The following is a 23,733-nucleotide window of genomic DNA, read 5'->3' on the forward strand; positions in this document are numbered from 1 at the left end:
TATCCCTTCAGCTTGCACACGGGCTGCACCAGAAGCAGTTAAGGACCCCAAGTGAAATGCAAACCCGCTTCCACAAAAGGCTACTGCAATTCCTTCCACGAGGTATTTCTGTGTTAAAAAAGCATACTGAACAAATCAGAATGTCCTAAACTTGTAAAGAATTTGTGTTCCCCTAAAAACATCACTGTGGTGCAGACCTCATTGGAGATTCAACACAGAAAGGAATTTTCATTTCTGGCAGTTTAAAGCAAAGCTTTGTGGTTTGGATGACTAAAATATTTGCAGAGAACCCTGAAGGACCATCTCTGACACAGCAAGCTTGTCACAAGCTAGACTGACTTGCTCTCAACTTCCCTGCTCTCAACTTCCTGCCCTGTGGGATCCAGTTTGGACAACCTCAGGATGACAAAATTTGACATTTCAAAACATAAGCAAAGGGCAATTCCAAGAGAGCAGTAGTTTATATAGTGGTCTGCACTTTGCACATCAAGTGTTTTATTCAGTAAAACCCAACACTGAGCTCCCCATCCATGTGCAGGGAGCAGCAGGTGCTCCCAAGTGGATTTGGAAGGGGAAAACTTACAGTGCTTCCAGAACACTTCATTCTTCAACTGCAAACGAATTTAGCACATCCAGTGTTTCTGCAAACAGCACCTGAATCCAAGAGCTCTGCATTATCAGCTTATTAGAGGAAGAAAAGGGCAAGAAACCACAGCAGTCACGTGGCTTTAGTTAAAGATCTTCTGCAACAACCCCCAGTATCAAATGTTTCAGAAATGTACGATGCCAAAAGAAAGGAACACACCCAGAAATCCCTCCCACAAAACCCACAAATGCAGGCGAGCAATGAACAATCTCAAATTATTTATTAGGAAAAGACAAAGTACTGTTTCAACATTCGTACAGAACAAATGACAATAAAACCAGGAAAATAAACTGTAAAAAGTAGGCCCATGACAGAGGAGTTGGTTTATGACAAAGCAAATGAAATCCAAACTTCACTCATGCAAACAAGCAGTAAAGAATTATTTACAGTTTTGATGGGATGAATTACAGCATTGTCCATATTTGGGCCCAAATCAAATTACTCAGTGACATATTCAAGGGATCTAATCTGTACATTCAATAATGAGATTCTATAAAAAGAAAAATAATTTAAACAATTTACAAGAGCTGTATTACAGATGGCATAAAGGCATCATTTACAAGAGCTGTTTAACAGGTGACACAAAGGTATTAATGGTATAATTTATGATGAAAAATTTGTAGCACATATTTTTACATCACATCTTCAGTGTCTGAACAGTAAACAAAAAAGCAGAGACATACCATGAGTGCAATGTAATAGAATAAGGCAACTTAACCAAATGGCTCTTCAGAGAACTTCCATCATACCAGGGTTTACAAGTTACAAATTTGCCTCTCTGTTTTGCTAACTAAAACAAATATTTGAAGATAGCATCTGGTGATTATGAGGCCTGCATATGATGAGACAATAAATGGAAAATGACATGTTTGTTTGTTAAAATGCCAAAACTCAAGAATGTAAAGTGCAGGTTATCTAAAGCCCTCTATACCCTAACACAAACACATTAATTTTCATGTTCTAGGTGTAATTTAATGTTTCAAAATACTAATTCACTAGTCTTTCATATTGCATAATCTGAAACTAATATACCTCCTCTCAAAGCTTGTATTTACAATTTCTTAAACTGATTCCAGAAATGTGAATTGTGAAATGTCAGCAATTTATAGCAAAGTTTAGCAACCAGCACACTATATTCCAGTTCATTTTATAGGCGACAGTAATTAGCACATTTAGATTTCAAAATTACTTTAAATGGGTATTTCTGACTTTTTAACAGCTTTCCCAAACACTTACAGTAGTGGCTGACATTCTTGGAAGTTTTAGCAGAGAACAAATGCCAATTGTGTTGTACTTGCCACGATTTGTGCAAATGGCTCAGTAACAAAACGAGATGAAGGGTAACATGGAAATCCAGCATTGAAAACCCACCTGTTTCCTGACGTGCCACGGGCCTCACACAAAGCAGCACAGGAAGCCACACCTGCCAATGACTTGCCACATTAACACACACAATCCACACAGTCAAAAAAAAACCAAACCCAAAAGGGAAACTCAAAATAAGGCCAAAAAGTATTGGCAAATGATAAAATTTAAAGTCTGTCAAAAAGACCAGGCCATAAATATTTTATTTACAATTTCTATTTAGAATCTTTATTTTCAACAAATGATTTAGCACCAGCAGGAATATGCAAAGTAGCATTACTGTGTTCCCCAGGCAGAAGAGCTTGAGGCCAAATCTTGCTCATTATTTTAAAAGAATGACTTACTAAAGTAACTACAGAGTGAGCGGGATTTGACACTCAGTTATGCAAACTGAGATTGCTCAAACATATTCCATTAGCACATTAATAATTACAGACATATTACAGCATCATCTGAGATGTTTTCACAAGTGTGTTTTTAAGAATACTTAATATGCTTTCGATGGGTGATGTAAATGAAACCAGTAAAACAGGCTTATTTGTAGACTTTTGTTAAACTTAGAGAATTACTAATTTTACCACAGTTGACAAAATACTGGTGATGTACTTTGGAATACATCAGTAAAACTTTAAAGAACTTTAAGGAGGAATTATCCTTCTACAATGTGAAAATGCAATTTTTTTAACTTCCCCTGGTCATGTCTGAGGGATAAATTCTCCCATTTTACTCACAATGATTATGAAACCCACCAGCTCTGACTGTGCATTAAAAGGAAGTGAAAAAATTACCACACCCAAAGAGAAACTGTGTCCCCAACTCTGCATTGGGACCTACAGGCCTTGCTCAAACACTTCCAGCCTGACCCACAGATGTTTGTTCACTTTTTAACCTCAGAAAAACTGTTACATATTACATGGTTTTTAAGCCTACATAAAAAAAAGTGACAAGGGAAAGAATTAGTCTTGTTATAACCAGAACTGACCAGATCTAGCTCAACAGAACCACCCTGACCTTCACCTCTGCTCTGAAGTCGCTGCTTCCTCAGGATTACAGTGGTATCCAGCATATTCACAATGAAAGTGATATTTAAAAATAGGCTGACTGCAAATTTGTTCATTAATGAAAATTACTGACTCAGTGTGTAGGACACCATCTAGTCTTTATCTAGCAGAGATCTACTTTAGATAAAAGACCCTTCAATTAGCTTAAAACCCCATTGCTATTTGGAAATACTGAGAAATGAGAAGTTATTTTAACAGCTCTGGAAGCAGGTGTTTCCTGAAAACCTATACTGGGTAGAGAAAAAAATTATTACAGCCCTTAAAGGCACCTTGCAGCTACACTACCAACTCAAGTGCAAACAGGAATGTCACTGTACCACTGAAGGAGCAGATAATCAATCAGGAGAAGCCAGAGCTTTAGAATATACACCTGAGGTGAAGTGGGACAATGTGGTTTGTCTCTCTTCTTTCCACCCTGTAACTCTCAATTATGAGCACCTGTTGGCAGAATCACACAGGTGCTTGAGGGAGTTAAACCTCTTCAAAAGGCAGGGCAGACACCTGAACACACTTTGAAAATCTTGAGCAAGCTAAGACACAGGGTGCATCACTGCAGCTTCTCTCTGAACTCCTAAATATATCCAGACTTTACTAAAAAAAATGAAAAATTGTTTGTATTTAAACCTCTGCTCAGTTCAGTAAAGAACACTGAGGATGTTTTAATTCCGGCCTGTTAAATATTCAAGATGTATTCTAAGAGTTCTTTCATTCAAACTGCAATTACCCAAGCAGACTTAGAAAGGTCAAAGTGGTTATGTTTAATAGGTTGGAATAACTTCACCTAAGATTGAACTTCTCTACCCAGAAATAAACAGTACTTATCTCATTATAAACTTGCATGATTTTTAGGGAGATAATGATACAATAAAACTGTGCATAATACTTGAAAGGACCAAGCTGGAGGGATAAGACCAAGAAATGCAAAATCCTTACCCCAAGACTAATGGCAACAGGGATAGGAAGCCAGAAACCTGATGATTTTTTCCTGATATCTCTTGTTGCACTGGATTAAAGGGATCATCTCCATGGCCAGTAAAATTACCTGCCATTTTCTGGTAAGTACATTGGTTAGGAAACCTCATGGATAAAGTCCCCAGTACCATAAAACTGGCATTCTATGAAAAAAAAGGCACTCGCATGGCTGACTGAGCTGCAAACGATTACACATTCAAAATGGGTTCTTACATACTATTTTCAAGAACTATCACACAACTTTCCTCTAGAAAGTGGTTCCACTTGAGAATACAACAGTAATCCTGAGAAAACCCCAAATTTTCTCTACTGTAATACATCACACTGAATCAATTCACCCTGAAGCTGCTTCAGCCAATTAGCTCTGAGGAAAAGAAATGGCAAGGGTGAAAGTAAAACCAGAATATATCAGGAAAAAGCAACTTACTTCAGTGACTCACATAAAAGAAAGAAGCATTTTCAACCTGTTTACAAGAGAATTTAGAAGAAAATACATTAAGGCTTATCTTGCAACTATTTGTGATGCCTATCATTTCTCCTGGTGGTAGGGTCATGTTTGGAGACTCTAGTAACAAGTTCTAAGCTGACAGAAAATGAGATGAAACCCAAAGATGTGGCTTAAACACAGGACCCTTGGGCTTTACAACTGCTGTGGTTGCTCTTGTAATGAAGTAACAATTGTGCTGATAAAATTAGCAAAAGGAAGCCAATTTTTTTAGAAGCTCAAGGGAAATAAAACAGAGGTAGGGCATACTTTTTGATTCTCACAGTAGTTTCTATACAGTACAGCTATTCAAGAATTACTCCATTTGCTTATTTTGTAATTCTGTACAGTTTACTTAAAAAAATGTATGTTAGGTAACATCAACTTCAACTGGTTTCATGAACTATGTATTAGGTAATCATCTTCTATATGTGCTTTTGGTAAAATATACAAGTAGCTTCTAACTACTGCTTCAAGAAGACTCTGAGTATCACAAATTAAGTAGCAATAAACATGGACTAAAGGAACTGTTTCTATTGGAGCTGTAGTAGGTCTCCTAAAGTACCCTTTGCAAGTAAAATATGCAGTTAGTTTGCAAAATTTTCAGCAGGCTGTCAGAACATTCAGAAAATTAAGTTTTTTACACAGTTTTATAACCAAATAAAGATTATTTCTGATAGTCAATCCTAACTCAAAAGGAACAGTTTACAGCATTTATAAAGACATTCTAGAAAAACTGTATTCACTTATTTTCTGAAGTGCTCTGATTTAGTATTAGATCAGCTGAACTGTGAGTGTAATTTTTAGTTGTTTATGTCTATAGTGAAACATCAAAGCAAGCACAATGGAAATGTAGTACAAGTACCAAGAAAAGCAACAATAAATGGAACTGCATTTGTGATTAGCATTGCACTTAATGAGTTGCCTACTCTAAGGTACTGTACTCTTAAAGGACCACAGAAAATTTTAAAAGCAAAAAGCTAACATGTTACTTTGGGGCTTTGACTTTTGAGAAAGACTGAAAATAGCACAGGGGTTTCTAACACAAGGGGAATGTATCTGTAAATACAACATAGCCATGCTGTGGAATACTTGAGCAATCAGTTTTAAAAACCTTAAACCCCAAGATATGAAGGTGGTTGAGTCTGGCTGCTCCTCATGCACTTACAGGAAATAAATTTAACAGGAAAATATCACAAAATTTAGTCCACAAAAATTCATATAGCTACTGACTGCATAATAGTCCTGTAAGATTAAGATCTCATACCCTGGCTTCAGGACTAAAGTTCTTGTAATAATCACAACTGTAAATTTTAAAAATCTACAGAAAACCCCAAAAATCAGTTCCAGAGTATGGATTTTATCCCAAGGCCACAATTTGATGAATGGTTCCATATTGCAAGTGCATTAAATATTGGTCCATTTGCTGCTGCAATACAAACTCTGATGCTGTCCTCAACTTCCAAAAACAAACTTCCAAATCCAAAAGTAACCTTTCAACTTCAACATCTGCTTGAATTTTAATCAACCCTTACAAAATTAAAGGGAAACCACAATTTCAAATCAGTAGGACAGAGCAAAAATTTCTCCAAACCTCTACAAAAATAAGCCAAAGCACAAGAATTATGAGGTCCCATAAATAATCTATTATATAAATTTCTTCAGTTCTCTCAGGCTTTATGGTACCTTTACAAATGATGATTCATGATGGCAGAACTTATGAAGAAAAAAAAAAAAAAAAGATAATCCAGTAGGCATTTTGGAAGTCACGCCCTCAAAAAATAGAAAAAAAATTAAGTCTTCCCCCCAAAACCTGCCTTCATTAATCACTGAACTCTTTTCCAAATCCAGCCAAAGACAGAGGAATCTTCCCAAAATACCAGCTGAATTTTCCAATAGATCAAGGTGAGTATCTTCATGAAACCTTCAAAATATCAACTGTTTAATCTGCTGCTTTGGCTGATTCTTTGCATTTCTATTTTCCCACTGGAAATTAAAGCATTAATATTATTTCCATGACACATAAAAATAAAATAATTACAATGTTTAGTGCAGGAAGCAATTGTTTACTCATCTTGTCAATAGTACCTTGCTGTGTTTTGTTTTCTGTAAGCACACGTAAAACTTGTGCTCATACTAAGAGTATAACTAATGAAAATAATTTTCCAGTCATCAATTCTATATATAAACTGATGGGCCTAAAGCCTTGGGAATAAACCTGCAATATTTGCATCCTGAGCACTAAAGGGTCTGGCATTCCTTCTTCTGGAATTTCTGGAAAGTTGTTTTCAGAGGATGTATTGCATATTAGAAGTTCACTACTGGCTACACGTACCAAAGAACATAAATAATAGCCACAAACAGTTCACTTGCCAATGCCCAGCAGAGTGAAACCCCATTCCTTACAACAGCAATACTCAGTAGCTTAATCACTTCTTAAAAAAGAGTTACAGAAAATCAGCTTTTTTCTTCTCCCCTCCCCAGATTTAATTCCCATCGACATAAACAAGTGTCATTCAGGTGGAAAATAGTTCAGTGTAGTGACATCTGGTATTTCAACTGAAATTTGGTAGCCCAAGCAGAGCACCAACAGCTCCAAAGTACCCCTGTATTAAAAAAAAAAAAAAAAATCAAGTTTAAGTAGGGTATTAAATTTTGCAGTAATCACATTTTAGTGACAACAACCACCTGATAGATCAGTGCTACAGAAACAACACTATACACTTTTAATATAAAATATTTCACAGTACTTATTTAAGGCTTTGTAAAACAAACATTTTATCCTCCTTATCTAGCTTGACTCTAGGAGGTTTCCTGCCAAGCCTCACCATACACTGCAGGATCTCTCAGATAGGTTTCAGTGACTCCTAAAGCATGGAAATCAGGTTTGGTTTTTTCTTCCTAGAGAAGCTGCATCTTTTGCTTGTGAAAAAGTTTTCAATAGCCATAGCAACATTATTCCCAAAGTAAAAGTGAAAAATTCCTTGAACTATCCACATATCACACTTTTGGACTGTTTACCTGCATGCAAAGAACCACATTCTCCTGTTTAATTATTTTTCCCCTGTGGAGTGAAATCTTCCTCTCCCTATAACTAAGAAGTATTCAAATGTTTAGAATACACACTTGAGCAAATGTAAGAGTTTAAAATTTACTCAAGGAAAATCTGAAGACGGCAGAACTAACAAGGAACCATTCCACTATTACTGTGGCCATCAGGTCAGACCATCAGTCTTGGGATAAGCAATAAAGGACAAGAGTTGTGAAAATCAACTGAAGGTAACAGATGGAATGCTGTAATATTTTCAGAACCAGAAACTGAGGACAAAAATTCCCAACCCACTGGCCAGAAACTACAAGTCAGCAATTGTTGCACCTGTAATTAATACTGATTGCTTGTATTTTAACCAACACAGGTCAAAGTGCTGCATACTGTGTCTCAGCACTGCATACTGATCCAGAGGGCAGAAGCTGCCCAAAAGCAGGCTATTCCCAAAGCATAAAATCCCTACAGCAGCTCTGAGGGGTCTGTTGTGGAATGAAAACAGGCCTTGTCAAAGCAGTCTCGACTTTCAAGATATTGCTCAAGCTCAGCTGAGAACAATGGAAGTGTTTCAAAGGACCAAGCTTTACATTGCTGCACTCTTTGAAACACAGTACTTACTGTTGTTTCCACCCAAACACAAGGAAAACTGCTGACCCTTAGCATTTTCTTGTTTAACATTTTCTTGTCCCTCTCCAGAGATCCACAGCATGAACTGAGACACCCCAAAGTGACTGAAGTACTTCCCTGGCAGAAAACTGTTCCCAGAGAACCAATTCAGCAAGACAAACCTCCTCTTATTTCTAATATTTACTGAGCACTTGGTGCCTCAGGATATCACACATGAGAGCTACTCAATAGAGGCATTTCTGATTTATGGTGAAACAGTACACACAGATAAATGAGCCACAGCATACCTCATGTTCTAGGAACAAGGCCTTCAGCTGACCTTTTGACCAGTAATCCAGTGCATATGCAAGAAGCTTCATTGACAAAGTATTCACACGCAGAAAGTTGCCAACAAACACAACTCTGTTTATTTTCTAAATAATAAAAAAAGAAAACCAGCAAAGGATTAAGTCTTTTCACTGTTTAACACAGCTTTGAAAAATTAAGCTATGAAAAGAACACTGTCTAGAGCAAGGAAAAAAAACCACAAAAACACCAAACAACCCACAATTAAAACATGGTTCCAAAATTTAAAACACGGCATACTTGGGGAAAAGGAAAAATGGTGCAACCCTCGAGAATTAAAGGACAAGTAGCATTTGTGTTTCAAATTACGTGAGCATTTTCAACAATTACACCAAAGAAAAAACCCAGCTAAGAAAGAAATGAAATGAAAGCTACTTCTGTTTGGTAGAGAAGACTCAATGCCTTCATAGCCCTGTACAATGCTGCTTGATCCATATGCAACAAGGCAGCACTGTAAAGAAGCCGAAGGCAGTAAGACATGACAGATGTTCCTTTCATCCTCAGCCCCCAGTACACCTCAGCCTGACACCAGACTAAGAGTACTTGAATACTAAAGTGAGCTGTGAATTTTAATCAAGTCCAGTGTAAAAAAAGTGAAAATCACTTAATATTCCCCATTAACTGAAGTAAATCAAGCACTAAGCAAAACATTAAACATTGGTTTAACAACCCGAGAGGAAGAACCAAAGAAAATGTAATTGTGTTAGTCCTTAGCACAATGCTTTAAAAAGCACTTAATTGCATTAAATAAATGATCTTTTCCAAGTTATTACAATAACTAATATGACCTGTAGTCAAATGTTTAATAAGCAACTGGTTTTTAAGCACCTTGATTAGTCCCCAGTGAAGACAAAGCAGACACAGTTAAGACACAAAAACGTAATTCTGCAGGAAGTCAAAATAATTACATTTATTTCATCTTTAGACATCACTTCAAGGTACTACTTTGTGTATCCCTATTAGTTATTTCTTATGGTTTGTAGTTCTGTGACATAGCTGGAATTAGACCAAAAACTCCTTGGAATAAAGGTAGTTTGTGAAGTTTACAAGTTCTGATTTGTCCTCAATTACTCCCACCCTTAAATATAAATTGCATAATTTGCCTGAGACATACAGAATGTACTTTCAACTTCACCTTCATTTTAACTCTTATTAAGCTTTGCCATAAACCAAAAAGACAAAACTAACACTCACAAAATTACCTTCCTTCTCCAAGACAGACATGAGAGAAAGATAATGAAACTGAGGGAGAAGTTACAATATTAAAACTAGAAAATGTAAGTAAGTAATCTGGCTCCTAAGCAAAAGGAGTACTGCAGCTAACAGGGCTGTTGGTACTTCTGAGACAATTACATGCAAAGATTTTAAGCAGAACTCTAAACTCAGTTACCCATAGTCTCCAAGAAAGCTGTTACTAAACGTATTTTATCCCAAGTTTGTTGACAATGAAGGAAGAAATCCCTGCTGCTCAGACACTCACGTCTTCTATGCCTAAATTCAGTATTCTTCCACAGCTTCTTGGCTGTCCACACTAATCCTGAACACATACTGGATTTTTTTTTTAACTTTGAGAAGAAAGAGATGGCAGGAAACCTTCTCTGTATCAACCAGCAAGATGAGAGGTGTCAAGGCAATTTTAAAGTCTCAAGAGCTAGAAAAAGTTAACAATAATGTTTATCTAGAAACAAGGCTTTGATCAGAGGATAGTTTCAGCTTGGAGAAACTGCTGGAGGCCATGATTATGCACTGCTTAAAGCAGGACTTTCAACAGCTTATATACTGCAGTTGCTCAAGTCATCTATTTTGAAACCTCCAAGCACAGAGTCCACGTCTCAGGGCTGGATGCATTCCCTAGGTGACCCTGCCTTGGCTGGGGAGTTGGACTACATAACCTCCAGGAGCCCTTTGCAACCCTAACTGTTCTGTGGTTAAAGTACTAGGAAATGCTTCAGAATATTTTGACTGTGTCTGGAGAAGTGGGACAAGGATATCTTTGTCAAAGAGGAGGGTACCTGATGAGGAGCTTTGTTAAAGAATGGAGCCTGAAGCCTGCAGGCAAGCACAGGATGTTGTGATGAAGGACTTGAAATTTTCTTGCTAAAACAGGGGCACTGCAGGCTCAATTCAAAGCTCCATGAATTTAATTTCATTTGAGAATGTATTAACAGGTTTAAAATTATACACCATTTCAGCAGTCATTTCATGTGAAGACAAACAACAAAGCTGTAGATAGATCATTTCCTTGTCAGGTTTTACCTCATTTACTGCACACATCCGGGCAATAGAGCCAATGTTATTGGTGATGGTGACCAGTATGGCTCTAGCAAGATCTTCTTTACTGACAGACTCCCTCTTCTCTTTGTAGATCATATTCCCAAAACTAGAACAGCAGAAATGCCTATGAGTTACAAAGTGATTCATGTGCATTTGAAATAATTTCAGAATGGATTTTTTAATGCTGCAACAAAACCTGTGTCTCATGTTTCCTCTTTGAGGAACTTGCATTTTAAGTCTATATTAAATACAGGAAACAGTCAATTGTGTTACAATAACAGCCCCCCAGCAAATTATTTTTGTTCAGATTGCTGACTTACATGAAGAACCACCTACACTAAAACAGTTTTATTCTTCACAGAAGGCTACTCTGAAAATCTAGTCACTGTAAATTAAGTCACTGTTTGATTGGTAAATCCTCCACTTCTCATGCTTGCTTCCTCACAAATACCTATACATTCTTCTATTCTCAAAGTAGAAGAAAACCATGAATTGAATGATTTTATGATGGAACACAACCCTCTGAAACAAAATGAACAGTGACAGAATGCAATTTAGGTTACACAAATGAAGAGTTCTGGATCAGAAGGGCACTTCCCTTTCCATGCACAGCAGAAAAGCAAATACAAGAATCCATAGCTAGGCGTGATATTTCACCACCAAGGACTCCGTGCCTAACTAACAGATTTAAGTCTGTTTGGAGAGCAAGAATACCTGTTATTCTAAAACTCAAAAAGCCATTAAAGCTCTTAAGGATCTTAAAAAGCAAATGAGAACAGAAAGTACCAACATAAAGCAAGTTAAAATGTTATTGACTGAAGTGTAAAGTTCACACATATTAAAACCTCTCAGCACATGGGCTCTTAAGAGGCTTGGACTCGGGTGGCTGGAGAGAGAGAACAATTAAGTTGCCATGAATTATGACTCCCTATGGAATAACAGCAAAGATTTAATGAACACCCTTATGTACATGATAGTTTTGCTTGCAGAGTTTATTTCTCTTATTTTTTGTAAGGGTAGGAAGCTGTAATATCATCAATAATATTCCTCAGTGGAAATAATGTGTGCAGCTGTGACACAAGTCCTCTGTTGATGACAGTAACATTCTTATAGTGCAAACTATTTGTGTTCAACAGCCATCATCAGTGAGAAAAGTAGTTAAAACATTACATCAAGTGTCTAGTGACAACCATGTTTCCAAAAAAAAAAAAAAAAAACAAAAAAAAAAACAGGAATTGCTCCACAGCAACACAAAAGCCATCTCCCCTCACCTTCCCTCTACTAAAAGACTCTAGGCAATCAGAAAGAAATTGGTACTTTTTTTCCTCTCTTGTACTGGTTTTGACTGGGACAAAGTTAATTGTCTTCCTAGTAGCTGTCTGCTGGTTTTAGCTGGGATGGTTTATTCTCTTCATTGTAGCTACTATGGAGCTGTGTTTTGGATTTGTGCTGGAAACTGTTGATAACACAGGAATGCTTTGGTTATTGCTGAGCAGTCAAGGCTTTTTCTGCTCCTCACTGCAACCCCACCAGTGAGCACAATGGGGGAGCACAAGGAGTTGGGAGGAGACCATTCTGTTCTGTTCCATTTCTGTCCTGTTAAACACTCTTTATCTCAACCCACCAATTTTATTTTTTCCTCCCAGTTCTCTCCCCCATCTCACTGGAGGGAGTTTCTGAGTGGCTGTGTAGTGTTTAAGTGCCTGCTGGGTTACAGCACACCACCTCTGCACTCTGTTCCTGCAATGACCTCATGTTCCCTCTGACTCACACAAATCTGTACATGAAATACCTCAGGAGGTTTCTTCAATATTGACCTAGCAGGCACCTGCACTTGCACATGGCTTTAAATCAGCAGGAAAGCTGAGGATACATACTTTTAGGATAAAAATGTAACTTGACTACAATAAAACCTTGCTAAAAAGCAGTTCTTTCTGCATGAATAGTTTAAGTCTTGTTTTTGAAGCTCCACAAACCAACAGAAGAACCCACAAAGAGACTCCTGCTTACCTGGATGCTACAGCCCATCCTGGTAAACCAAATCTTTCATAGTCCCCACCATAAATATCCCGAACCAGCTTGTCAGCGTGTGTGCTGTCTCCTTTGGATGCCATTTCCAGAGCTTCTTCAAAACTTTCACAGCCTGTCAGCAAACTGCATAACCCAAGAAAGGTCCCTCCACCTAGACTAAGGACAGAGAAAACCAGTTGCTTTCAAACAGCATTTCATCACATGAAAGATCCTTGTGTCACTGCCCCATAGAGTAACAACCCCAACATTGATTTGTAAATTACCTTGTTCCAGTTACTCTTTTATAGTTGTCTTTGGAATGGACTGATAAAATACTGACTCCTGAACCAATGTTAACAACCAGCAATGGGTATGGATCATCCAGGTTAAAAGGCATCTTTTGGCATCTCTCGGGATCCGAGGCATTTTCAAAATAATAGCACTCTGCCTGGCCATTGAAGCTGACAGAGTCTATGTACAATAAGCCTTTGACAAGGCAGTCAAGCTCATCCAGTTTGTGCAGCTGGAGGTTTCCAATCTGTGTTAAGAAAGAAAAAAAAGACTCTGGCAACATGTTCTAACATTGCACAAATGTGCTACAAATTCATGACTATATTTGTAGTCAGTAGTAGCGTATTTGTAGCCCAACTTTAAGAAGCTATCTCACGTGACTAATTCAGGAATTTCAATGCCACTATAAAGCCAACAAAGAATTTAGATCTAAATTCTGAATACATAAACTTAAACTAGCAAGTTAATCTGAGTGTAAATCTAGATCTCAGAATCAAGAATAAAGACTCAGTAAAAGTATCTGCTTTGGTAAGCTCAAAGACCACTTTTGAGATACTAAGACATTTCTCCATTGAAAAATTAACAACATTTTTCATCAATTTAAATTAATAAAAAGGTCATCAAATACCCTAGAGGCCCCACTGTGTGTCAGCTTGGTGGAACTCACATCAGAAAATCTGTTCAAGGTTTGTTGGATTCCTCCCCCATCTTACAAGTCAAAACAGTAATTTCTAGGATATCAGCATATAAAAAACTCAATGGCATCGTACTAACTAGCCTTGCAACTTCATTAACACTCCAAGGATCACAGGAAAACCACAGGTCAGAAATTCTGCAGGGCTCAAGGCTCTCTACAGCTCATAATTCTGTACACGATATTTAAGCTGCAGTTCTCTCACAAAGCAGAAAGACGATTAACTGGTGCTTTCCAGGAAGGCTGTAACTAATTAGTTAGTACAATTAGTACTACAAAATATTAGAGCTCTCCAGTTTTTCAAAGCTCAAGTAATTTTAACCCATCAGCAGCAATGCTTTTAGCATCAGCTTCAGGCAGAGGCAAGCCAGGCTACCTACTGTGCGAAAGTCTTCCTCGAACTTGTAGGCACCACCACCAGTGGCACAGAGCACCGTGTGTAGTGTTGAGAAGTTTTTATTTCTTCCCATTTGGATAAAGGTAGGCAAATCATGAGTTGGGAACCGAATAAAGTGCAAGTTTCCTCTTCGAGCAAAAAGGGTTAAGTCTTTCAGCTCCAGGTGGACATCCCGAATGCCAGTGGATCCGTAGGCGACATTGGAAGTCAGGTATTTGCGGATGCTCTTCAGGCTTTCCACCTCCTCCTGCTCCTCCTCTGCAGTGATGTCAATAGGTTCAAAATAGGCAAGTTTGACCAACGTTCCCCCAATGTCCATGCCAAACCATGGGAAAGCTGGGAAGATACAAGAATGAGCTGTTAGGTTTGTTGAAGAGGACAAAGCACACACGGAGATAAGACTGACTGGGTTGTACTTTTCAACAAGACAGACATTACCAACAAACCTCACAGGAAAAAAGAACTAGTGCTCACTTCAATTACCTGACTTTAAATGCCTCTCTGGCCTCATGTAAAAATGGAAAAACTAGCAACTCCACACATTTAAATGCTATAAGGTGCTCAGAAAGCTCAACTAAAAACTCCCAAACTACACCCTGTCTTTCAGACCAACTTCTAAACAAAATGTAACCACTTTTTTTTTTTTTATTGAGAACAAAGGATTAAAATAACCTTCACTTCTAAAATAACAGCTCTGATGTAGTTCAGCACAAAGACTGCAGTGCATGCTTAAAGAAAACAGGTTACACATTACAGCTGACAACAGGGGCAGCCCAGGTGCTCCTCCTCTAACAGTGCCTCACATAATGTGGTTGTTGAGAGGAAAGCTTTATGCATGCACTTTAAAAATTGACACAGTTAAGATGCCAAATTTCTATCTCTTGAAGTTAAAGGGATAACAAAGTGTCCTATTAAAAAGTGCAAGCAAAGAGAAAATTAATATTACTGAATTTAAGTTCCATTTTTTTAGTTTCTTGTCTTTTTTTTTGGTACCTTGGCTAGGAAGGGGGAATTTCTGTACTACAAAATAACAACACTAAACCACAAGTGCTTTGCCTTTGTCTTTTATGTGGGTTGGCTGCAGTTCCTAGAAGGGATTTTGTCTATGACATGCAGGACCAAAATTTGAATATGCCTGTATCAATAAATATTCTTAACAAAGTGCAGTGAAATAGATACTTAGAAACCCTACAGCAAAGTCAACATCTTCAACTGAGAGTTTTCCCACTGTCATTTCTCAGACAAAGATCCTGGATATCCAGCTAGGAAGCTCATATTCTATTTCATAGACGACACTATAACTTGCTTGGTTTTGCCTTCTCTTTTTCTTTTTTAGTATTCCAATTTATCTCTTCAAATGTAATTTATAGCTTACAGAAGCATGAAACTCAGGAACAAAACCAGAAAGATGTTAATATGCTTATCATGAGCAAAATGCAATTACACTGTATTTACATTACCAGTGGGATCTGTGCTTGAGAAGAATGACCTACCAAAATATTGTAATGCATTTAGGCAAGGCTGGCTGTGTGTATTCATTTATTGAGTGCTAAAGTTAAGAAATGAAATTTCAATGATGCCTCAACTTTCAGAAATGGGCGTCAAGAGAATATTGTCAGATATTAACAAAAAAATTTTAGTTGGTTATCTTACTTTGAAAAACTATACTTAAATACAAAGGTAAATTCTGTGAGTAAAATCTAGCTTGAAGTGGAAATGAAGAAGTTCTATAAACCTGGTATATTTTCCATAAAACTGAGGGCTATGCATAAGACTAAGCATAAAGAGACACATGAATTGAGTTTGTGATTGCATGCCAGCCTTCTTCACCCTGAGACTCCAGACACAAGAAATTTTGTCATCTTACTGTTTGACCACAATTAGCTGAGGATTTAAGTGATCTGACCAAGTTTCAACCTCTTGCCATGAAGAACAAAACTGAAGAAGGGCATTTGATTCACCCAGCAGAGCAGAATATGCCTGTAGGAGTCAACCCAAGCCATGCAGAATTTAACTAATACACTCCAACCCAAGCACTACCTGGATTCTTCCTGTTCAGCAGACCCAGTGAATAACTGGGATCTTGTCCTCCAAAACAGGAAAGGAGGAACAGCTGAAAGTTCATGTGATGAGTTTAAGGGTGATTTGGTGCAAGTCATGCTTGTTTGCCAGACGATCCACTCCATCCCATGTTAAATGATGCAAAAAGCTTTTGCAAATACAGCATTAGTCACGCCTCTGTAAGTCTTAAGGTTTATGGATCTTGTACACCAAGTAAAAACAAGAATAGCTGAACTGTACCTTTACTCCATAATTTAAATGAGAACACATATTATGCTGAAAAATGGGTTCATGCCGTACAAGATCAGTTTTCTGGGTTAACTGAGTGATCTTAACAGCCATGTACAGACTTTGAAACTGAAGAAATAGGCCAGTTTTCACCTGTGACAAACCCCAGGAAGTTTTACATTTTACTAATGAAAATTTGTCATGATTTGGCTGACAAGTACATTGCTCAAGTGTCATTTGGAAGGTGGAGGAGTTCTGACAAGCAACTGGGCCCACGTACTGTTAACTTAGTCCTTATACCAACAAGAAGGTGTTACACAAGGATTCTTGTGCATGCAAGCCACTCTTAATTGATTGATATGGATTTTATTACAGGTGCAGCCAGGAAAATGAAAGCCATTTTGTCTTCCAAACACAGAAGGGGATCTATGTACACACAAATGGCAAGGGCACAAGCAGCTGGGATTGTAAGGATGCAAGATTTATCCATGCCTGAGCTGTCCTTAAATAATAGAAATACACTGAATTCAAATTCTACCGAATTTGAATGTAACTGTACATGGACACAACACGGAAACCTCAAGAAACTTCCTCTTACTGCTACAGGTTTCTTAGGGTAGATTGTGGCTCGGGACCCATCATATCTGGATGCAGAGATACATAAATGACTCTACAAAAGGTATTTTTACACTTATATTTGTGGGCCATGCTTCTCTTGAGAGATTTAGGAACGGAATGCCAGCAGCAAAACCCTTAGGAAAAAACAGCCCCAGATATCAGCTTGATCCTTTCAGCAGTCACATTTACAGAAGCATGTCTGGATGAGGCCAGTGCCAATTACACAACCTTTTTTTCAAGCTTACAGGTCTGCAGAATCTAGGTTTGAAGACTTGCACAACTGTAACCATCTTTCCACAGCTTCAATCCATAAGGAGAGTCAATTCCTCTGCACTAAAATTGGTCTTTTTTCCACAGCTCTGTGGGGATTAGATAATTAAAAGATTTTTTTCAGCTCTTCCTCTTATTGTTATTCCCAGGAATATTCCACAAAAAGTCATGCACAGCTCAGAGATATTCCTTGCTGAGAATTTAACTGCTATTCACAGAACAAATCCAGGGCCCAACTTTTCAAAGTTCAACTCCTCTCTGCAGTGGTCAGCAACAGTTTGAAAAAACGAAAAGAATCCAACTTTTTATTTAACAAGCCCATGCCTTGCATAAACTACATAAAACTCTCAAAAACACACATTCTGCTTTTAGAAAGTCAGGCCAGGTTCTGCTTAAGAATACACAAAATATAGATCTTTACTATCCAAGAAGAGACAGATACTTGAAGTAGAACACTAACTGGGAAGTCAAAACCCATATGGTGTTTAATGTGATACTTCACACCAAATTAACTATCTTCAGGACACCAAGTGGAGTACCATAACATACAGCCTCCTTAATTACAAATCCAGATTTTCTTTCACTCCCCAGCTCTGCCAGAAGCCACTGTGGTCTCTACCTGGATACAGCAACCAGAAGCCCTTACTATTGTAACAGATTGCTCAGTACATGCTGTGAAGACAGCTCTGAGGGGCAACCTGTTCAGAATTAAAAAAAAACAAACCCAGAAAACAAACATGATCTTTAAAAGGATTCCCTAGAGCTGCTTCCTGCAATTAGAAAAGTACTTCCCGCAAGGGAAGAGTGCTGTGGTCATGTAATGATGGAGCAGTTCTGCTGAGTAAGAAAACCCACGCTGGTGTGGCTGTTGCTTGTTATTTAAACCTTCATCAACTTTAGAGATACACAGAGAAGCCTCATTCCCTTGTGTCTGCACTTCTCAAGTTTGTGCTGTACAATCACTGGCAGCAGTCTTAAGGTTACTTATATCTTATCATATAAGGTCTTTACATGCCAAATGAAGTAATTACAGTACATGTCTTGTTTGTGCCAATGCAAGCACAAAGGCTGCTGTTTTCTTTTCCATGGGTTCTTCAGGGTTCTTCACTCAAAGACTTAACTACTCCCCCTTATTCAGTCAAGCCTAAGATTCCTCAATTTAATGTTCTATTTGTATTTTGCTTTTAAAAAATGGGAAACAGATTCCTGTTAACCTCTTTCCTATGAATGTAATGACATATTTGAAACACAAACACCTTTGAAATTCTTCATTTTCCCTGTAAGATAAAGTAACACTCTGGGTCAATCTTGTATAAATTAACAAGAACCAATCTTCAAAGAAGAGTAGCTAACTCCTAATTCAAGCTGGGAGCTTGGCACCATGGGAAAAAAAATAAATTCACAGCTGTCAGTGACAGCAAAGAACAGCCTACCACATTTTGTGTCATCTCTGTAAGAAAGGTCATGCATTATTAAGAAATAAGACTGTTGCACTCCAAGTAAAAACACGGCTTGGGGAACAACTGCCAAAGGGTGCCAAAGTTCATGATGCTATACCACCTTAAAATACAACAAAGGAAAATCATAATGAAATCTGCAAAAACTTAAACTTACTTCTGCCAGCACTGCAACAGTTCTTTATGAAAGTAAGCAGTATTATCAGCTCTGATGCCCAAAATGTACCTAATTCAGCTCAGTACACAGCCTTTGATATCAAAACTAACCTTGATCTCATTCTTATCTGAATATGGACAAGGCAAACAACTATTTAAAAGTTATACTGAACTATTACACAGTTGGTGTTTATAAATACATCAACTAAATGCATTTTGCAGTTTCTCCAAATGCATTTTCTTCTGTGCATGTGCATCCATTCTCATACTTCCAGCATTTCCCTAAAACATCAGCATGCAGCGAAGTTCAACCTGATGGCAAATTTTAACAGCTAAATCAGCTGTGGGGGCTAAGGCAGCTAATGTGAGCTATGGGACAAGTTAAGGGAAAACACAGCAAAGCTTGCTGACTTGCTAAATTAAATGGGATCAACCTGAGGGCTGGGCAGCAAAATACCTTTGCTGTGCCCATGAACACCAACCTACATGGCCTACGAGCCTCTACAGAGAAAAACTGTACTTAAGTGTCCTTAGTGCTTGAGACACTGGAGACTTTCTCTCCTTAACAAGTTGTGTAACAGGTTTGTGCTTCAAATATCCCAAGTCCAGCTGGAAATACATTTGGGCTGGACAGAACTGAAATGCAAACTAAATGTATCTGACACACCCTGGCACATCCTCCCATTTTCCTTGTGGGAAAACTCCATCACGCTCTGCAAACTCCCACTCAGCCACCTCTAATCACGCTCCAGAACAGCCCCATTCACAGTGGGAGGACAGGTGGTAATGGGCAATTACAGTAACTGCTCTTCATGGGCTTCATCACTTCCTACAAATGGGCACCACATAAAGCTTAATACAGGACAAAATATCACTGCTTTCAGCTTCTCCCTCTTTGCTCATTCTGGTAATTTTGTTGACATTTCAGCAGCGGTGTCTTTGGGGATAGGTGCTATTATGGTGAGATACAGAATGCAGAGGCATAATTTAACACTCAAAGATGCACTTTGTGTAACACTTTTAGTATACACTGTTCTTGGCAATATTAATCCATTATTTGAAATACATTTTTCAACTGCAATCAGGTGAGAGCCTGTAGCATCTGCTATGGGCTAATAATCAGCTTTCAAGGACTAATAAGAAAATGCTAGGATATCAAAAAACTATGAAGCAAATTACATGGGAAAAAAATCCATCTATTTATAAAAGATCCTCCATCAATCCAAATGGATTTTTTTATCAATTTTACTACACTAATCCTCCATGTGTCCACTATGATTACATGCTTCCATAGAACCACACTGGAGAAAATAGACTTGAAATTTTCATCTTTCCTTTATACTGATGCAGGATTTTGCAAATCTCTGCAATGTACTTTCATATATTAGTGTGTCTCAATTCACCTCAAGGGAAATGCAAGCACTTGTTCTCAAACCATTTTCAATAAACAATCAAAAGGAACAAACTGCAAAAAGTAACATACACAGTGTATCAAGTACTCCAAGTCTCTGCCTTTCTTTCAGCACTGGGTCACACTCCAGAGCCAAGAGGAAAGGCTCCAGCTGCCCTGGAGAGAGCAGCATGCTGGCACAGCGCTCTCGCCTTCCCCCGCCAACATGCGCAGCTCTGAATGAGCTCCTGCTCTCTTCCCTTTGGGCAGATCCCACACAGCAGAATTCTGCAACACTTGCTGCTCTCACATTTATCATCTTACCCCACAAAGAACCTTTGGAAATGTCCTTGAAAATTGCCAGCCCTTCTTCCTCATGGGCACTTCCTCAGAAGAGCTATCACGCAACTGCTGCTTGGAAGGCTCCTCTGGAGGTCATCTGGTATGACCTCTCTTACACCAGCAGGAAAACTGCCAGCACCAGATGAGGTCAGCTACAGCTTTGGACAGTCAACACTTCGAGGCCTCAGAAGTTTTTCAAGAATCCTCCTACAATGGAGACTCCACAACCTCTCCAGCTTCCACTGCGACACTGACTTAGTACAAAGTTTTCCTCATGTGAATTTCTCTTATCTTCCTTTAAAATGCTTGACTCCTCTCATCACCTGCAGATGAGATTTAAATAGCTCTTTACTAGCCTCTTTCAAGACAGCCAATCTCAGAAGCCACGTTCCATAAATTCTGCTGTGTTTCTTACAGTTTTTACTCCGTCAAATAAGTGACAGCACTAGTCAGGTGAAGATCTGGAAGGGAGGACCACACAAGTATGTCTAGGCAGTGTACCCAGATCAGAAGCTCTGAAATGATTTGGTGTTTCTATTTTACCCTCACCTCTCTCATGCCAGCCACTGCAATCAGGCCTTCTTTCCTGATGCTAAACATCACAGATATAAGCACAGGTAGACTAAAGCAATCTGCTCAATTCTACTCTGCAGGTTCTTAAGTAACCATTATCCATTTTTCCCCATGACCACATCTGGCTCCATCACAGATGATTAGGTACTCACTCGGTCTAAGAAATGTACACTCAGCAATTGTGCTGTAAAGTGTTTACAATTGTCTTAGCCAAATGATTTGTAAACAGTCTAAAAGTGGTATTGTGAGCCCAACTCAGCTTTCACATCCAAGGGAGCATTTAAGCCAAACTGACCAGAGACCTTGAACATCAATTTCCATCTTCAGGGCTTCTGTGGTCCTGGTCCTCTTCAAACTTTCAGCTGCTCTCTCAGTGTGATTAACCATGAGAGAAATCTGCAGACTGAGTCTAAAGTTCACTGCCTAAGAAACTCTGTGCTATTATCTTTTAAAAAGCCACCAGCTCCAAAGTGTGTTCAAGAGTCAAGAAGAAATAACTTAGTTTGACACTGTATCCTGACCCTCCTACTTCTGCAGGAGTTCCAACTGTTTCTAATTCCCATCATGAAACCAACATCAAAGTTCAAATTCAAGAACTGTAAGAGTGTAACTACAACTGCAGCATATTTGGGCAGTTAAAACATTTGCACTGTTCTTTAACCATGAGGCTTAAATCCACCACTATAGAAAACAAAGGCTTTGAGGTCCAGCAGAGACAGTCCTGAAATTAGCAGTTTTATACAGCAGGAGCAGACATAGTCTCCCCATTCCAATTATCAAACCACTATAACCTTTTACAGCCAGCTACTGCTGTCTTGATCAGATTTCTTAATATTATACCAGGGGAAAAGAATGTTGCCTGAACTTTACTCTGCATAAACATCATTACAGTCAATTCAGCAATTTCCAGGCACTGACACTAACAAGAGGTGATGGTTAGTTGTGTGATACAAGATACATATTTAGGGTTTTCCCACCAGACCACAGGAAACAACGTACTTTCAAAGCCTTTACAGATATTTCTAGAGCTATGCTAATACTTCCTGTGTTCAGTATGTGTTTGGTGATTTTCTTCCTCTTGGGCTGCTCAAAAAATAAATTTAAAACATCAACTTCCCATATCCTGTCTTAGTTCCATGCTGTTCACTAGCCAGTCATGCTGTATGAACCACACGAGGCCTAGCCATCCATCCTAGCCTAGCCAAATTTGGGACTAGCAAATGAGTTACTATACAGTAACTCATCCTGAAAATAAGTCATTAAGTATTATAGCAAAGAAGAAGATGCTAAACTCAGTGGAGCAAAACCTGCATCCCTTTCAGCTAAAGCACACCTGTATGAGCTTGACAGGTGTGTTGTCTTGCACAGCTGTGCATCTGTTACAGTGAGAACATATCAACTGCATATAGCTTAACCACATTCAACCCAAATCTTCTTTCCAATAAGTAGCTGTAATCTTAAGACATTTTGTTTATATTCACCTGAGTCTGAATCACGTTTGCACTCTCCAAAACAAACATGGCACTCCAGAATAACACATAGCAAGAAATATCATTTCAGCTGTGATTATTAAAGGGGAGCAATCAGAGCATTTTAACGAGTTATAGCCAAATATTAGTAGATATTCTAAAAGGAATTAGAAGTTGATTAGCCCTTAAAAACAAAACTGTAGGAACTGCAGCCACCTGCGCAGATGTTCAGCACAGTGGCGAAGTGGTTCATCAAACACAGCGCCCATCCCCAAGAAACTGATTATATCACTTTCTATTCTAGTCCTTCCGCCGCCAGCACTGAGGATCACCTGAACCCCGACCCCTCCCTCAGAGGGACGCACAGGAGCGAGACGCGTCTCTGCGGGCATCTCCGGGATCCATGGATGGGCACCGCCCGCCGCGCAGCCCCGCGCCCCCCGCGCCGCCTCCCCCGGCCCGGCCTTACACGGCTTCTTGGCATCCTTGATCTTCATGGCGCTGCGGCGGCGGCCCGGCTCGCTGCCGGCCGGGGCGGGTCTCCTGCCGCTCGCCTGATGGGGCGGGCAGCGGCGGCGGCGGCTCCGCGGGGCCGGGCCTCGCTCTCCTGATGCTGCTCGCCCGCCGGGCGCCCGCCTCCGGGGGAGCGGCGCTGGCCGCGCCCGCCGCTACGCCCGCGGCCCGGGCAGGGGCCGCTCCAGCGGCGGCATCGGCGCTCGGGCTGGGGCGGGGAGACGGGGCGGGGCGGCCGCGCTCCGCCGGCGGGGCGCCGAGCGGACGGAGCCGAGCGGCAGCCGCGGGACGCGCCCCGGGCGGGGAGCGCGGGGAGGCTCCGCTCGGCCGCTCCGTGCAGCAGCGCGGCCCCGGCGCTGCCCCGCGGAGCCCCGGCGGACACGGGCCCGGCCGGCACAAGATGGCGGCGGCGCCGGAGCCGCGGCCGCGCACACAAAGGGGCCG

The 23,733-nt window shown here is 39.6% G+C and overlaps 1 protein-coding gene across 2 annotated transcripts; it reads right to left on the reverse strand.

Moving 5' to 3' along the window:
* Positions 1 to 847: 847 nt before the first annotated feature.
* On the reverse strand, positions 848 to 23,403 carry PANK3 (pantothenate kinase 3). Of its 2 annotated transcripts, none has more exons than XM_021528614.3 (7): positions 23,246 to 23,403; positions 14,196 to 14,548; positions 13,115 to 13,368; positions 12,831 to 13,007; positions 10,803 to 10,926; positions 8,489 to 8,614; positions 848 to 7,134 (listed from the first exon to the last, which is right to left on the reverse strand). In XM_021528614.3, the coding sequence occupies exons 1-7, from the start codon at positions 23,271 to 23,273 to the stop codon at positions 7,084 to 7,086; spliced, it is 1,113 nt and encodes a 370-aa protein (XP_021384289.1). In that variant the 5' UTR covers positions 23,274 to 23,403; the 3' UTR covers positions 848 to 7,083. The 2 variants fall into 2 exon arrangements, with proteins under 2 accessions (XP_021384289.1, XP_021384288.1); XM_021528613.3 differs by lacking the exon at positions 23,246 to 23,403 and adding an exon at positions 23,142 to 23,214.
* Between the last annotated feature and the right edge of the window lie 330 nt (positions 23,404 to 23,733).

This window comes from Lonchura striata, chromosome 15 (genome assembly GCF_046129695.1).
Source record: "Lonchura striata isolate bLonStr1 chromosome 15, bLonStr1.mat, whole genome shotgun sequence".
Classification (NCBI taxonomy): Eukaryota; Metazoa; Chordata; class Aves; order Passeriformes; family Estrildidae; genus Lonchura; species Lonchura striata.

Bases quoted from the DNA above. Each gene is read 5' to 3' on its own strand.
- PANK3 (XM_021528613.3), bottom strand. From the start codon at position 23,181: ATGGATCCCGGAGATGCCCGCAGAGACGCGTCTCGCTCCT. The intron at 13,369-14,195 runs GTAGGTAGCCTG...TTCTTAACACAG, and splicing joins TCGAGGAAGACTTTCGCACA to ATTGGAAACCTCCAGCTGCA. The intron at 13,008-13,114 runs GTAATTTACAAA...CTCTGTCCTTAG, and splicing joins AAAAGAGTAACTGGAACAAG to TCTAGGTGGAGGGACCTTTC.